Below are 14,657 nucleotides of genomic sequence, written 5' to 3' on the forward strand. Positions count from 1 at the left end.
AGGAGGGACAAAGTCAGAGCTGAGTTTTAAGAGTTCAGGGTGAATTCCCTGGCTGGCGTAGCTCAGTGGATTGAGCTCGGGCTTTCGAACCAAAGTGTCACAGGTTTGATTCCCAGCCAGGGTACATTCCTGGGTTGCAGGCCATAACCCCCAGCAACCACACATTGATGTTTCTTTCTCTCTCTCTCCCTCTCTCTCTCTCTCTCCCTCTCTCTCCCCCCCCCTCTCTCTCCCCCTCCCTTCTCTCTCCAAAAATAAATAAATAAAATCTTAAAAAAAAAAGAGTTCAGGGTGGAAAGAGCCTGACTGCAGGACAAGCAGAGTTGAGGACAAAGGAGTCTGGTGTGTGCTCTCTTGTTTCTCTCTGGGTCTCAGAGGGCAGATGATCTTGCATCTTCCCATCTCAGTGTACCAAGCATTCAGTCTTTTACCATTAAGTAGGCTGTTAGCTGTCGGTTTTATGTAGCTGCCCTTTAGCAGGTGAAGGACGCTTCTTTCCCTAGTTTACAGTGGTTTTTGTCATGAATAGTATGTCTCTCTCTCTGCATGCCCCTCTGTGTCTCTCTTTCTCCCTTCATCTCTGTTTTCCTTCCTTGGCTCTGTCCTCTCTGTATCTCTGCTCATTCCTTCTGTGTCTATTTCTTTCTCTGTGTCTCTTGCTTTCCCTTGACCAAGAGGGTGTGGCCACAGGAAGTTAAGTTTAGGGGTTGGCACCAGTGTCCCGGTTCTGGCCAAGGCCACTTCAGTAAACACAGGACATCCTGCAGCACTGGGGAAGGAGGTGGAAGATTCTGCTCAGGGACCACCCTTTCCCCACCCAGTCTGAGTTGAGCATGAGCCAGGTCCCACCCAGTACAGCCAAAGGAAACTGTTTTCTCCCTCACCTCTGTCCTTATTGCCTGCTCCTGCCCTGGCCCTCTCACCTGAACTCCAATCCCGGGCTCAGCTGCTTGGATGCCTTGCACTCACTATGTCCCTCTCTGGCCTTGGTGTCATCCTCAGCCCTGCTTCTTCTGCTCGTCATTTCAGGGTGACCCCACCATCCCTCAGTCCTCTGGCTAGAGCCCTAAGTCTCATCCTAGGCTCCTCCTCAGTCACAGCTTATCAGTCCCGCAGCCTGTCCTCTCCAGTGTCTCTCCCCTCCTGTCCCCGGGCTGCTCCAGGCCTCCCCTCTTGGGTCCTGGCCTTCAATCTCATCTCACCACCATGTCCACATGGCAGCCAGAGAGATCCCTTTACTTCCAGATACCTTTACCCTAATGCCTTCAGGGTGAAGTCCCTCATCAAACACCTTGGTCCTTGCCCATCCCTCTGCCCATCACTGATCTTGCCTCTTTCCCCCACCCCATTCCCATCAAACTCAGCAGCATACAGGTCCCTGAAAAGGTGGTAAGGTAGCTAACCTGCAAATTCTTGCTCATGCTGTTCCCTCTTCCTAGAACACTCTTCCCTCAGAACAACAGCCCTTTGAGGTAGGCACTGTAACTGTCCCAGCTTAGAGCTGAGGACCCTAAGACCCAGAAAAGTTAAACACTTTGCCTAGGGTCACTTCAGATCCCAGAGGACTGGGATAAAGGCTGAGGGCCTGTAGCAGGGGAGTGATGTGGTCAGGCAGTGCCAGGCACCTAAGTAGGTACTCATAAATCTTCGCTGAATGAGAGAAGGAAAGAAGGGGGGTAAGGAGGAAGGAAGGGAGGAGAAGACAGCCAAGGACAGGGAAGAAATGCATGTATGGTGGGGGTCACTGTGGATGCCCCTGGAGGGGACCTGGCCTGGACAGTGCTGTGAGAACACACAGAGGCTCTGTGAAAGGCAGCAGCAGCGCCAGGGCCGGCGGCTCGGCAAGGAATGGTGTGGGCCCTGGAATCTGCTGGCTGGGGTAGTGTGGCCCCCCAGGGCTGAGCCAGAGGGCGGAGGGGCACACCAGAGCCAGGGAGTCTGGACAATCATCCGGAGGTCAGACTTGGGAAGTGTGGGGCGGGTCCTCAGGCCTGAGCTGTTCATAAACCCTAGGGCACCAGGGTAATGGGACCAGGGCTGATCTAACCCACATGGTGCTTTTCTACAAAAGACATGCCCCTCCCCCAAGGTGTTTGATCTCCATCTGCTGGGAAACTATCATAGCAAATATATACATACATGGTGCCCAAGACATTTGTGTTAGTCCCTTAAATATGGAGCCTATATATGCAGGGCACAACCTCTGCAACTGTACCCAGAGGCTCTGGGGAGAGGGACATCACTGGCCAGGCAGGCACTGGGGCAGATGGGAGAATCACTGACAGATGGGTTGGCTGTCTGCATCAGTAGGTATCACAGATTATTCTCCAGGTTGGCACCAGACCAGGAGACATCAGGAACAGGTCCCTGGGGTTTTATAAACAGAGGGCATTGCTGGGGTGTGAGGGGGGAGGCACTCCTGAACCACTGGACTGATCTCCAGAAAATCCAAGGCAGTGCCATCACAGACGCCCAGACTGGGCACCAGGGGGCATTGCTGAGCTCTGTCTAAAGTCCCAAGGCCTGGGTCTGAGTCGAAACTGAGTCTGAGTCCCGTTGCGCAGGGGTAGGAGTCAGACACCCGGAAGCCCTTCAACCTGGGCACCAGCTCCCTTCGCACCATTTCCAGTCCCCTCCCAGGTCGCCTCATCCACTTCCAGAAATGGGCACGACTTCCTCTGCTGCTCCAGGAAGCTCCATTCTGCCCGCCCCTTCCCGGCCTCAAGCTGCCAGTCTCCCCCAGTTGCCTCCCCGCTTCAGCCTTCCAGAAGCTATCAGCCAGAGAACCTACGCTGGTGCTCAGCGATGCTGGTTTCCCTTTGCTGGCGTTTCACCCTCTCGAGGCCCAGCAGGCCCCTTAAGTCACAGTCAGGCCTTCTGCTCCTCCCCCTGCCCCTCCCTCCCGCACCTCGAGCACTGCCCTGCCCCCACGGCCGCCAGGAAGGACGCCGCCTGGGTCCCGTGCCAGGCCTCTGAGTGTGCGGCCCCTCCCAGCGGGGCCAGGAATGCGGCTGGACCGCGGGGGCGGCGGGCAGCGAGAGACACCCGGCACTCAGGCCAGGCGGCCCTGTCACACAAGCAGGCAGGTGGCCTCAGATCGCTGGGGCCTGGATTTCTTCTAGAAGAAAAGCATTCTTTCCTACCCAGTTTGAGATTTCAGACCTGGAATTTTGTTAAAAGTTGCTAGAGTCCCCGCTCCTGTCACCATTTTCCTGGAGAGCTGCCTCCCAGTGCTCCTTGGAGAGGCTCCATCCAGCCTCCAGCTTTGAGCTTTTATTCCTGGATCATTCTGAAAGCTCTCTTCTGTCCCCAATAGCCCTCAAGACACACAGGTAAGGACTAGATTTCATTATGAAAAAGTGGCCTGGGGCACCTCTGCCACCACCACATCTGTGACAGACAGGCACAGCAGGGAAAGCTGGCTGAGAACCTTCCTGGCAGTTTTCTAGAGGCCTGTTCCCAGACCTAACTGGTCTATTTCTAGACCTATAAAATGGTAAAGTTCATAGTTTGAAACCCACCTCTTCCAGTGATGACTTCCTGGAGACTCAGTTTTATCAGCTGTAAAATGGGGATAATGGAAATGCCATCTTGTTATGAGGATTAAATGACTTAATATATGTTAAAGGCTTAGACCTGTGCTAGGTACACAGTCCGTGGTCAATAAATGTTAGAGGTTATTACCTCACCCTCACCTTAGCCCAGACACAAAGAAGAATACAGACTTGAGATTTCCTAGGACTGGTTTTTAATTTCAAAAACTGGTTAGGGTCCCTTTCCAAATCAGGGAGAGCCATATCCAGGCTATGACCTCAGAGGAGTCAGTTCAGCACTAGGCCTGGTCCAATCATAATCCAGCCACCAGGCCCTGCCATTCCATCACAAGGGCCCAACCCAGACTCCTCCCTTCAGCCTGAGACAAGAGGGCGGAGGTGAAGCTGCTGGCGACTGATTCCGTCTCTCAGAAGTCCCCATCTCTGTTCTAGGAGAGCCAGCTGTGTCTTTTCCAAGGAGATTTGGTTTAGCCACCAACTCTGTTTAGTCAGCAGACAACCCTCCCAGTCCTGGGGTCAGCGCCCTGGCCCCGATGGCCGCTCCAGTGCCTGTGTGCCCACCAGCACGTCCATGAGGTAGTCCAGCTCAGCCTCGTCAAGCTCCGGAGCTTCCGCCTTGCCTGACCCATCTTCAGGGACAGGTTTGAGGCCCTCAGAGTCTGGTGCCCAAAGTTCACTGTCATACATGGAGGTGTCGATGTCCTCAAACAGGCCCTCGAGCCCATCATCTAGCAGGCAGCTGGTGGCTGGGCCCAGCAAGTCCAAGGTACCCAGGCTGGGTGGGGCTCCCCCAATGGGGCGACCAGGAGGCCCCTCATCTGCCAGGGGCTGGGGGGCCTGGCTCAAGCCCTCGATATGGCTGAGGTCCTCCAGGAGACTGGCCATAGAGGCTGAGAGGGCGGCATCTGAGCTGGCCAGCAGGCTATCAGCCACACCAGGGGCTGCAGGCGGGCTGGGCACAGGTGGCAGGGCAGCTGTGGGTGCCATGGATGCCTGGATGCGCCGCAGCGTGTTCACTACCAGCACCAGGTGCCGTAGGTCCGGCTCACTCTGCCGCAGGCTGTGGTGGAGTTTGAGCACTGAAAGGTCAAAGAGGGAACTGGAGGCCACGGCTGGGGGTGCCTGTGCCACTGCTGGGTGACCAGGATCCAGCCACCAGGTGTCCACTGCCAGGGCTTCCTTTTCCTCCTCCACCTCCTCCTCCTCCCGCTTGCGCTTCAGGCCCTTGCTCAGCATCATCTGTGAGGAGGGAGGAGTCAGTGAGTTATGGAAAGTCAATGTTAAGTCCAAACCCTGGCTCTGACAACTGCTGTCTGGGTGATCTCAGGCAAGTCTCTCTGAGCCAAGGTTTTCTTGGGGAACCTTTAAGATATGAATGATAATAGTGCCTACTTCCTAGAGTTGATTTGAGGAATATATGAGATAATAGACAAAACAAAACCCCATTACAACAGTGCCTGGTACATAGCAATTTCTCTTATTATTAAGTAGTATTATTAATAACTATTATAATGTATTTCTTCAATGAATCATATGAAATATTCAAAATTCAACCCTTTTTTTAACCTACAAAAGCAGCTGTTTCACATAGTTCAATTTAATATTTATTGAATACCATGCACCAGACAATAACAGATACAGGAAATGTACAGACGGTGCTAGGAAGATACTAAGAGGTTCTGGGGAGTCATCAGGAAAGGCTTCTCTGAGGAGGTGACATTTGAGCTGAGCCCTCAAGCATCAGGAGTCCATCTAGGAATAACCAGGGGGAAAGCAGTCTGGGAAGAGGGAACAACAGCAAAGGCAAAGACAGACCAGGAGACAGGATGAACCTGGACTGAAAAAAGGCCAGTATATTGTCAATTATACCAATGTGGTCAGCACACAGAAGTAACAAGAACAGGGGAGGGGGAGGAGCAGAAAGTGGCAGGAGGTGGAGAGTAGGCAGAGGCAAAGAGTTTGGATTTTATTGTGAGTGTGGTGGGTAGTTACTGAGGGATTCTGAGCAGGGAGGAGAGTGGTAGTGTGAATTGAGTAGGTTTCCAGAAACTCCCCCTTGGCTACTTCGAGTAAGATAAGGGGTGTGGAGAGAAGGGCGATCCATTCTCTCCATTCGGAGATCCATTCGGAGGCTACTACACTGTTTGGGAAGGGCGATGATGGTGGCTTGGAGTACAAGGTGGTAATGGAGATGGAAGGAAGTTGATCGATTCAGGATTTATTTGGGAGGCAGGGTGGGCAAAGCTTGCCAGGAAATCCTGATGGGCACGGGGGTCGCTGAGTGCTGTATGAAGACCCACAATTTCCCCTGAGGCGGGTGGTCCTTGGAGTTCGCGACCCGAGGACTAAGCTGCTTTTTGAGCCAGGCAGCCGACAGTCCCTGAGCCCTTCCTTGCCCAGAAGGACCTTAACTCTTCACATTAATAAGAACTAGTACCCCGCCTCCTTTCTCGTAGACTTGGGAGTCCAAAACCGCAGGAATTCAGCCCCCTACCCCAACTCCGCCCCCCCATCCCTGCGCCCCCTAGTGGCGCCAGGCGGGCCTTCCCCCGAAGACTTTGGCTTCTAGACCCCGGGACCCTTCATGCCGCCCCTCGTTCTAGCTGTGGTTACTGCCTGCCGCCCGAGGCCGTGCAGGCCAGGATCCCGGGTGGGCTGTTCTGTCCTCTCGGCCTCCACTCGCTACCGGAAGGCAGTGGAGGCGGCTCCTCCCGAAGCGGCGGGGGCGGGTGAGTCACGCAGCCGGAGCCATGGAGCCGGCGCCTCCGCCCCCTTCTTGGGCTGCGGCGTGATTCACCCGACCCGGCCGAGACGGGCGGCATTTTAGAGGCCAACACATCTCGATCCCAGGCAGCCCTGGCGCACACCTGCCGGACCCGGGGATCGAACCTGCCAAAAGCCCCCGCCACCGATACCCCCTCATTCCCTACTTAGGCCCCTTCCCTTCATTTACATACCCAGCTCAACAGCTGCCAATCAGGACGAAAAGGGAGCCACTCGCGGCCAATCAGGAAGCAGCGGCGGCAGCATCGCTCGCTCCTCTCCTTCAGCAACCAGCGCCCGAGTGGGGAGACGCGGTTCTGACTCCAGCTCACGACTCCAGGCTCCTGACTCTTCTTAGCCACCGCCCACTCCCCTGGCGGACCGCCCCCAGCCCAGAGATTGGCCCTGGACGGTGATGGGCGGTGCCTGTGGGCAGGTTCGAAGGGAGAGGAGGTTGGCTTCTGGGCGCAAGCCCTGGCGGCTGCCTGAGGGGAGGGGAAAAGGTGGGGTGTCTAGTTGCCCTGCCAGTGGCGTGGTGGGTGTTTTTCTCTGAGGGTGCCGGCCCCTCGTACCTACCCATGCACCTGTCAAACCCAGGAATTTAGTTTCTTACGCACCCAGCCCAACAGGGGCTCTACACTCGAGGCCACATAAGCCCGGGTTTGGATTTTGACTCGCGACTCTATGTGTGACCTTCGAAAAATGCTTGAGCTGTCTGAGCCACATGAAGTCTGTTAAATGGGGATCTTCTTGCTTACCTCTTGAGTTAGGAAAATTAAAATAACATCATATCTATAAGAACACTATACTAGACTTGGCAAACGCCAGTAGATGCACTTAATTGTGAGAGTCGAAAGGCAGGAGCGGGGGGAGAGGGGAAATGCCACCGTAGTCACATACTAGGCTCCATTCCCTAAGTGGCTGTGTGACCTTGGGCAAGGGTTTTAATTCCTCAGTCTCAGTTTCCGCATGTTCGTTAAAATGAGCGAAATAGCTTTGGGCAGAGGATTGTTTGAGGATTAAATAGAACACTTTGTGTAAAATGTTCAGAGTGATGTGTATGTCCTTTTATTAGTAGTTATAGCTGTTGTGAAAATAGCACGGGCGCTTAGTTCAAGTGGGGGACACTCGGGGTGGTGTGTAGGTAGACAGGAGTTTAATACTTGTCAGAGAAACTGACAGTGGGACTTATTACAAGTAGCTCATTTGCTAATTCTTCTGGAGCTGTGGGAAGAACTGTTAGTTGTGAATAGCACTCCTGGCCAAAGTAAGCTTCCAAATATGGTAACTATACTATGTAGCATTTTTCACAGTTGCCAAGATATGGAGGTAATCCAGGTGTCCTTCGATAGACAAGTGGATAAAGAAGACGTGGTACCTATCGTTGGCACAGGAACATGCAAACCTGTGGAGAATTTTTATGAGTTTATTTGAGCCAAACTGAGGACATATGCCAGGAAGCAAGATCTTAAATCCTCCAGTGAACGACAGTTTGCCATTTCTTTTACACATTTAGGTTTAAGGAGGCAACATAAGGAAGATTATGTGAAGGGGGGAGAAAGCAAGGCAGGGATTGGATTAAAGGATAGTCAACAATGTGCTCTCTTGAAGGCGCTTACACTTCAGAGCATCTGAAAAAGATGCTTTTCAAAGGTGCTTTAACCTAAGTGCACAGAAAGAATGTATAGGGCTTGCTTAAGGCAAAAACAATCCTTTTATAGTCCTGGGGTGTGACAACCCACCACGACCTGCCTCTTAGGAATTTATCTTCAGATCACCCTGTGAGGTGACATTCTGTCACTGAACTTTGTCAGATTTAGCACATAGACCCTGTGCTAAATTTTTATTATTTTTATTAATTTTATAAATTTTTATTATTTATGCTGTTACAGTCATTCCCATTTTTTCTCCCTTTCTCCACCACCCCCTCTCTCCTTAAATCAATCCCCAATTGTTGTCAGTGTCCATGGGTTGCTGTGTCCTTCGGTTAATTCCTTCACCATCTTTCATCCTATACCCCCACCCTTCCCTCTGGCTGCTATCAGTCTGTTTCATGTATCTAAGCTTCTCTTACTATTGTGTTCATTAGTTTATTATGTTCATTAGATTCCACATGTAACATGGCCCCTTATTCATTCCCAATTCATTCCCAATGTGGTCATAAATCAATCCAAAGGATGCATGGATGGCCAGTCTTTTGGTGGGGTAGTATGGTCTCACAGCATTAGGAAGGCCCGCTCCCACAAAGTTTCATCCAAGTCAAATTATTGAAATGGTGAGCTTTTGGCAGTAGAGTAATACCATAACTATGAGGTGTGAATTGAGGCTGAATTTTCCCAAAAGGGGAGGGCAGGTAAACAGAAGGTCTTATGGGCCTTTATTATGAAAAACACTTTGGATATTTTTCTCTAAGTATAAAAATAAAATCTTTATTTTCAGTTATTACCCATCAATAAAAGAAAGTTAGGTTCACATTTTAGCTCTTGACACTAAGTGAACATGGACACAAATTTATATTCATTAAATATAACTAATGGACCAACTTGTTAAAGTTCAGGCTGTCATGAAAGCTTGAAACATATCAGGTATTGCTGTGTATTCTCTAGTGACAGAATGCCAGCAATGGCCAACAGTGAGTGGAACTTGTGAAGTGTTTTTAACAGCAGATGTTTTCTATATGTTGCTAGAAATCAAGAGGTTTATAAACATGTTACTTGTCCAGAAATGAGTTCAAAACTTGAAAGTCTAAACACTGATTTAGGAGTATCTATGTTGCAATCCCAAGAGGGGTCAATAGTTCATATGGACTAAATTAATACTTGCCTCTGGGTAGCAGGTACGTTTGTCAATATGAAATTGTATTAGGCAGTCCTGGCTGGTGTGTCTCAGAGGAATGAGTGCCAGCCTAAGAACCAAAGGGTTGCCAGTTCGATTCCCAGTCAGGGCACATGCCTGGGTTGCAGGTGGTTCCCAGTGGGGGGCGCTCGAGAGACAACTGCACATTGATGTTTATCTTCCTCTGTTTCTCCCCCCTCCCCCCTTTCTAAAAATAAATAAATTTTAAAAATTATATTTGACATTAGTACCAGTACAGAACACACTCAGCATCATAAGATCCAAAACACCAGCACAAGTTATTGGATCATTAATGGCTGGTGAACCATCATGCTCTGAGTTCTGCTGCATGTCTCAATATATACAATGGAATGTTACTTAACTACTGAAAACATGAAAGCTTGCGGTTTGCAATAACATGAGTGGACATAGAGGGTATTGTGCTAAGTAAAATAAGTCAGAGAAGAACAAATACCATATGATTTCACTTATATGTGAAATCTCAAAGCAAAACAATTAAAACAAAACAGAAACAAATCCACAGACACAGAGAACAAATTGATGGTTGGCAGAAGATGGGTGGGTAGGATGAGCGAAAAAGGTAAAGGGAACTAAGAAGTACAAACTGCCAGTTATAAAATTAGTCACAAGATGTAAAGTACAACATAAGGAATATAGTCAGTAATACCGTAATCATTCTGTATGAAGTCAGATGGATGCTACACCTATTGTGGTGATAATTTTGTAAGGTATATACATACATAATCACTGTGCTGTGTATTTGAAATAATATAACATTGAGTGGGGGAGAATGGGTGAAGAGGTGAGGGGATTAAGAAGTACAAATAGGTGGTACAGAATAGTCATGGGGATGTAAAGTACAGCATAGGAAATGGAGCAGCCAAAGAACTTATACGAGACTCACGGACATGAACAATGATGGGGGACTGCCTGAGAGAGTGGGAGGGATGGTGGGTGGAGGGGGGCAAAGGGGGAAAAATCAGGACAACTGTAATAGCATAATCAATAAAATATAATTTAAAAAACAAATAACATTGAATTTCAACTGTAATTGAAAAATAAATTTTAAAAAATACTAACTATATTAGTTGATTCTGGCAACAATTAACCAATGGGTTCTCAGACCTTATGGTGAAAGGTGAGTGGGGGACAGGATCTGGACAGGTGCCAAAGTATTACTGCCCGGGTTCCTTGCTAACTGCAGAGGAGGAAGTATCTTTTCATGGTGTGGAGGGGTGGTGCTCACCACTTTAAGCAGTTGATGAAACTCTGCATCCACCTCAGCAGGACGCCCTGACTCTGGTGCCTCCTGATGCGATGCATAGAAAGTACACTACATTCTCTGTGGAGTCTCCCTGCTAGACCATGTAAACTGAACCTCATCCAGCCTCTAGACCCAAACTTCAGTTTCTCGGAAACAGGAACACATTAAACACGAACATAATCAGACAAATGCAGAATGTAGGGCATCTATAGCACCACTGGGCTGCTCCACCAAAGATTCAATTTTAAGCAAACACAAAAAGGGATTAATGAGGCTGGGGGAGGATGTTCCAGACAAAGAGCTTCTACATAATTTGCTTATTACAACCAAATAAGCACCTGAACCTTCATTGAATCCTGATTTTGGGTGGGGGGACAACTATAAAATATATTTTTAGGAAAATTGGGAAAATTTGAATATTGATAGTACATGGTATTATGGAATTTCCTTAGATGTGGAATAGTGTTGTGGTTTGTAGGTGAGTGTCCTTAATCTTAAGAAATGCCTGCTGAGCTATTAAGGGTAGAATGTCAAGATGTCTGCAATTTACTCACCAGTAAAAAAGAAAAAAAAAAGTGTGTGTGTGTGTGTGTATACTTGTATATATGCAGATAAAGAAAACCAAGTGTTAACAATTAAATCTAGATGGAAGGGTATTCAAGTGCTCTGAATACATAAAATTTTTTTCCTATATGCTTGAATTTTTTCATAATAAAAAGAGGGTAAAATGCTAATTAGAACCTGGCCCATGCTAGGCAAATTCATATAACCTTCTCCACAGCCTGTCTTTGTGGCTGGGGAAGAAGGAAGTTCAGAGTCCCCAAGAGCTTGCTCCAGGTCAGACACTACAGGAAAGCTCACAGGAGTCATTTGATTAACATGTATTTATTAAACACCTACTATGTGGTGAGCACTGTTGTAGATGATGGAGGTACAGCACTGGATAAGCTTCACATGGTCTCTCTTCTTAGAGGTTAGGGGAGGGGTTGGAGGGAGAAAAGAAATATGAAAAGAGGTGACATGGAGTAGAGACCTGGTGAAATGAGAGCGATGGTAAGGCTCTGTTGGAAGGGTGTCCCACCCGGAGGGAAGGGCCAGTGCGACTACTGGGAGGTGGGTCTAGGAGGGAAGGGCCAGCGTGAAGACTGGAAGACCGTGCTCGCAGGAGTCAGGCAGCGAGGCCTGGGTAGCTGGCTTGCACGCTTCCTGGAGGAGGTCAGAGAAGTTTTCAGGCCCTTCAGAGCACTCTGTGGACCTTCGTTTTTCATTCTGAGTAGGATGAGAAGACCCTGGAAGACGAATAAATGCCTAAAATAATCTCTGCTTCTGTTCAGTGACTTGAAGAAAACCAAATAGGATGGGATTAATAGAGAGGTTTGGGGAGCGGTGCCCGCAGCGGTGGATCCGGAGAGCCTCCCTGAGGAGGCGATTTTGAAGCTGAGATCAGAAAGTGGAGAAAGAGCTAGGAATTCGAAGGACGGGGGGAAGGGAGAAGGGAAGAGATCTTGCCGGTTGAAACGAAACCAGAAGCGAAGCCAAGGGGCCCAGCACGCCTAGGGAGGAGCCTCCGCCCGCCCTGGAGGGAGGACGGTAGGGGAGGGCCCAGCCCCAGACACCGCCCCACCCGGCCTCTAGGGAGAGAGGAGGCGCCAGGCGGCTCCAGGCTGCCGCCGGCTCTGGGTATCCCGCGGGTGGCCAACCACAGGCGGAGAGTGGGAGTTAGAGACCTGGCCTCCCTGGCCACGCCCCAGGTGGCCACGGCCCATTCCCCACCGAGGGATGGCGAGGGGTGGTAAGTTGGCGAACTTGGACTCTGCCCTCCGGGACCCTGTTCCCTCTGCCAGGCCAGCCTCTCCGCTTCTCTGTCCAGTCCTTTAGCAGGGCAGGAGCTGAGCCACTGAGCCTCTATTTATTCATCTGTAAAGTGGGAGGGCTTCTCATACTATGCTTCACAGTAAGCCACCTTACCGTGGTTATCTTCAGAACAGTTAAAAGAGAGCTCATTTAAAAGCGAGTCAGGTGGTTCAGTGGCTTGAGTCCCGACGTGCAAACCAAGGGTCTCTGGTTCCATTCCCAGTTAGGACACATGGCTGGGTTGTGAGCCAGGTCCCCAGTAGGGGGCGTGCAAGAGCTAACCACGTATTAATGTTTCTCTCCCTCTCTTTCTCCCTGCCTTCCCTCTAATTTTTTTTTTTTTTGAGGCAGACATGATTTGTCCTCCTCCAGTCTTTCACCTTAACTCCTAGTACTCTCCCCCTTGCTCACTCTGCTCCAGACACACTGACCTCCTCAGGGTCCCATAAGTCTCCATTTTGCTCTGACCTCAGGGCCTTTGCACTGACCGTTCCCTTCAGGTTTTTACTCAAATGGCACCTTTTCATTACCTTTTCACTGATGCCTTCTCTAGTCATCCCACCTGTATATTGATACCCCCATCACACCCCTGCTTTTTCTCTACAACATTCACCACCATCTGACAAACTGTACATGTTATTTATGTTTTGTTTTTCAGCCTCCCCCTACTCTGATGCTTTAGGAAAGCAGAAACTGTGTCTTACTCATGTGCCTGGAAGAGTGCAAGGCCCACTGTAGGCACTCAATAAATCTGAGCAATTATCAGAATCCTTGGTGTGCATCGGGCCCCCTTTTACACACTTTGCAGGATCACTCAGTGAGGCAGGTATTACTCCAGGTCTTCAGGTTGAGACACGCTGGTGTGTTTGAAGAACAGCAAAGAATAATGTGGCTGGAGCATAGGAGTGAGGGAGTGCTGGGGAGATGAGTTCAGAGAAGTGGGAGGGAGAGTTGGCCATTGCAAGGTTGGGAGTTTATTTTTTCAATAATAGAAAGCCTACCTGTGCCCAGCACAGTTCTGTGCACTGTGGATAGTTCTATGCACTATGCACAGGGGATACAGCTGGGCTAAGACCAACAAAACCCCTTCCTCTCAATTTCCAACAGGCCAGGAGACTAACTGTAAGCAGGTAATAAATAACTTGAGAGTGGGTAGGTGCTACTAAGAAAATCAAACAACGTGATAGGGTGATGGTGCATCTGGACATTTTGAGCTAGGAAATACAAGGAAGGCCTGAGAGGTATCCCCTGGAGAGTTAACAGTAAGTGCAAAGGCCCCAGGGTGGAAATAAATTTGGAGTGAAAGGACACCAATGTGGCTGGAAGTGAAGGAGGGAGGGAAAAGTGGGAGATTAAACTGGGCTAGTTAGGAGCAAGACTGTCAGGTCTCACAGGTTTTGGTGAAGTTGAGGTTTCATTCCATGTGAGAAATTACTGAAAGTTTAAAGTAGGAGGAAAACACAATCCAATGGGCATCCACATCAAGATACGAACATCACATACCTTCTTGACCACCATCTCTCTCGTGATCGCCACCCACCTATTAGTGATCCGACTGCTTTCAGACTTAGAAGCAATGCCCCTCTCAGGGTGAGAATCTGGCTTTGAGCCAGAAAGCACATGTAAAATTCCCCTCCTTCTCTTGCCTATGGACTAGTCAAAGTACGGTTCCTCCCTGCAACCCTTCTAGAAAAGTCCCTAAAGCTGTGTAAACTCACTCATTGTTTCTCCTCAAGGCTTTGTGGGACAGCCAGTGCATCATCGCTGTTATAACATTTCATCTTCCCTGGTCTCCCTTCTGTTTTCCCCTCACTCACCAGCTTGGGCTTGTAACTTCCAAATAAATCCTTAGAATCCTAACTTCTGCCTGTGCTTTGCTTCCTAGCCAAGGATATTTTTCTCCTCTGGGCCTCAGCAGCACATTTCATACAATGAAGGGGTTGCCTTTTAGGTGCCAAATCTTTGACGCATAATTCATGTGACTCAGTTTCTTACTCCTGTGTCTACCCATGTGTTTGGAGAGCCCAAATTACCAAGAAGCCAGTTAAGAACCAGGCTCTGATGGGAGTAGGGGGGAGAAAACTGTACTTGAACAATGATTGAAAAAAAAAAAAAAAAAAAAAAAAGAACCAGGCTCTGGAGGCAGATGGAATTTGAGTCCTAGCTCCCTGCTTCTTGCTCTTACCAGCTGTGTGACCCTGAAAAAGTGACTTCGCCTCTCGGAACCTCAGGCTCCTTTTATAGTAGCTACTTCTCTACAGTTGTGAGGATTAAATGACTTAATTCAAATAAAGTAGGCAGAACAGCGCTCTAACAAGAACACAGTAAACGTTACATTTAATGGTGTATCTGCCCCAACTTCAAGG

General features: G+C 49.3%; 1 protein-coding gene across 1 annotated transcript; it reads right to left on the bottom strand.

Moving 5' to 3' along the window:
• Nucleotides 1–3,731: 3,731 nt before the first annotated feature.
• Nucleotides 3,732–6,664, bottom strand: SERTAD1 (SERTA domain containing 1). The gene is made up of 2 exons (XM_028529755.2): nt 6,512–6,664; nt 3,732–4,793 (listed from the first exon to the last, which is right to left on the bottom strand). The coding sequence occupies exon 2, from the start codon at nt 4,791–4,793 to the stop codon at nt 4,071–4,073; it is 723 nt and encodes a 240-aa protein (XP_028385556.1). The 5' UTR covers nt 6,512–6,664; the 3' UTR covers nt 3,732–4,070.
• Nucleotides 6,665–14,657: the final 7,993 nt, after the last annotated feature.

This window comes from Phyllostomus discolor, chromosome 12 (genome assembly GCF_004126475.2).
Source record: "Phyllostomus discolor isolate MPI-MPIP mPhyDis1 chromosome 12, mPhyDis1.pri.v3, whole genome shotgun sequence".
Classification (NCBI taxonomy): domain Eukaryota; kingdom Metazoa; phylum Chordata; class Mammalia; order Chiroptera; family Phyllostomidae; genus Phyllostomus; species Phyllostomus discolor.

Bases quoted from the DNA above. Each gene is read 5' to 3' on its own strand.
- SERTAD1 (XM_028529755.2), bottom strand. From the start codon at position 4,793: ATGATGCTGAGCAAGGGCCTGAAGCGCAAGCGGGAGGAGGAGGAGGTG.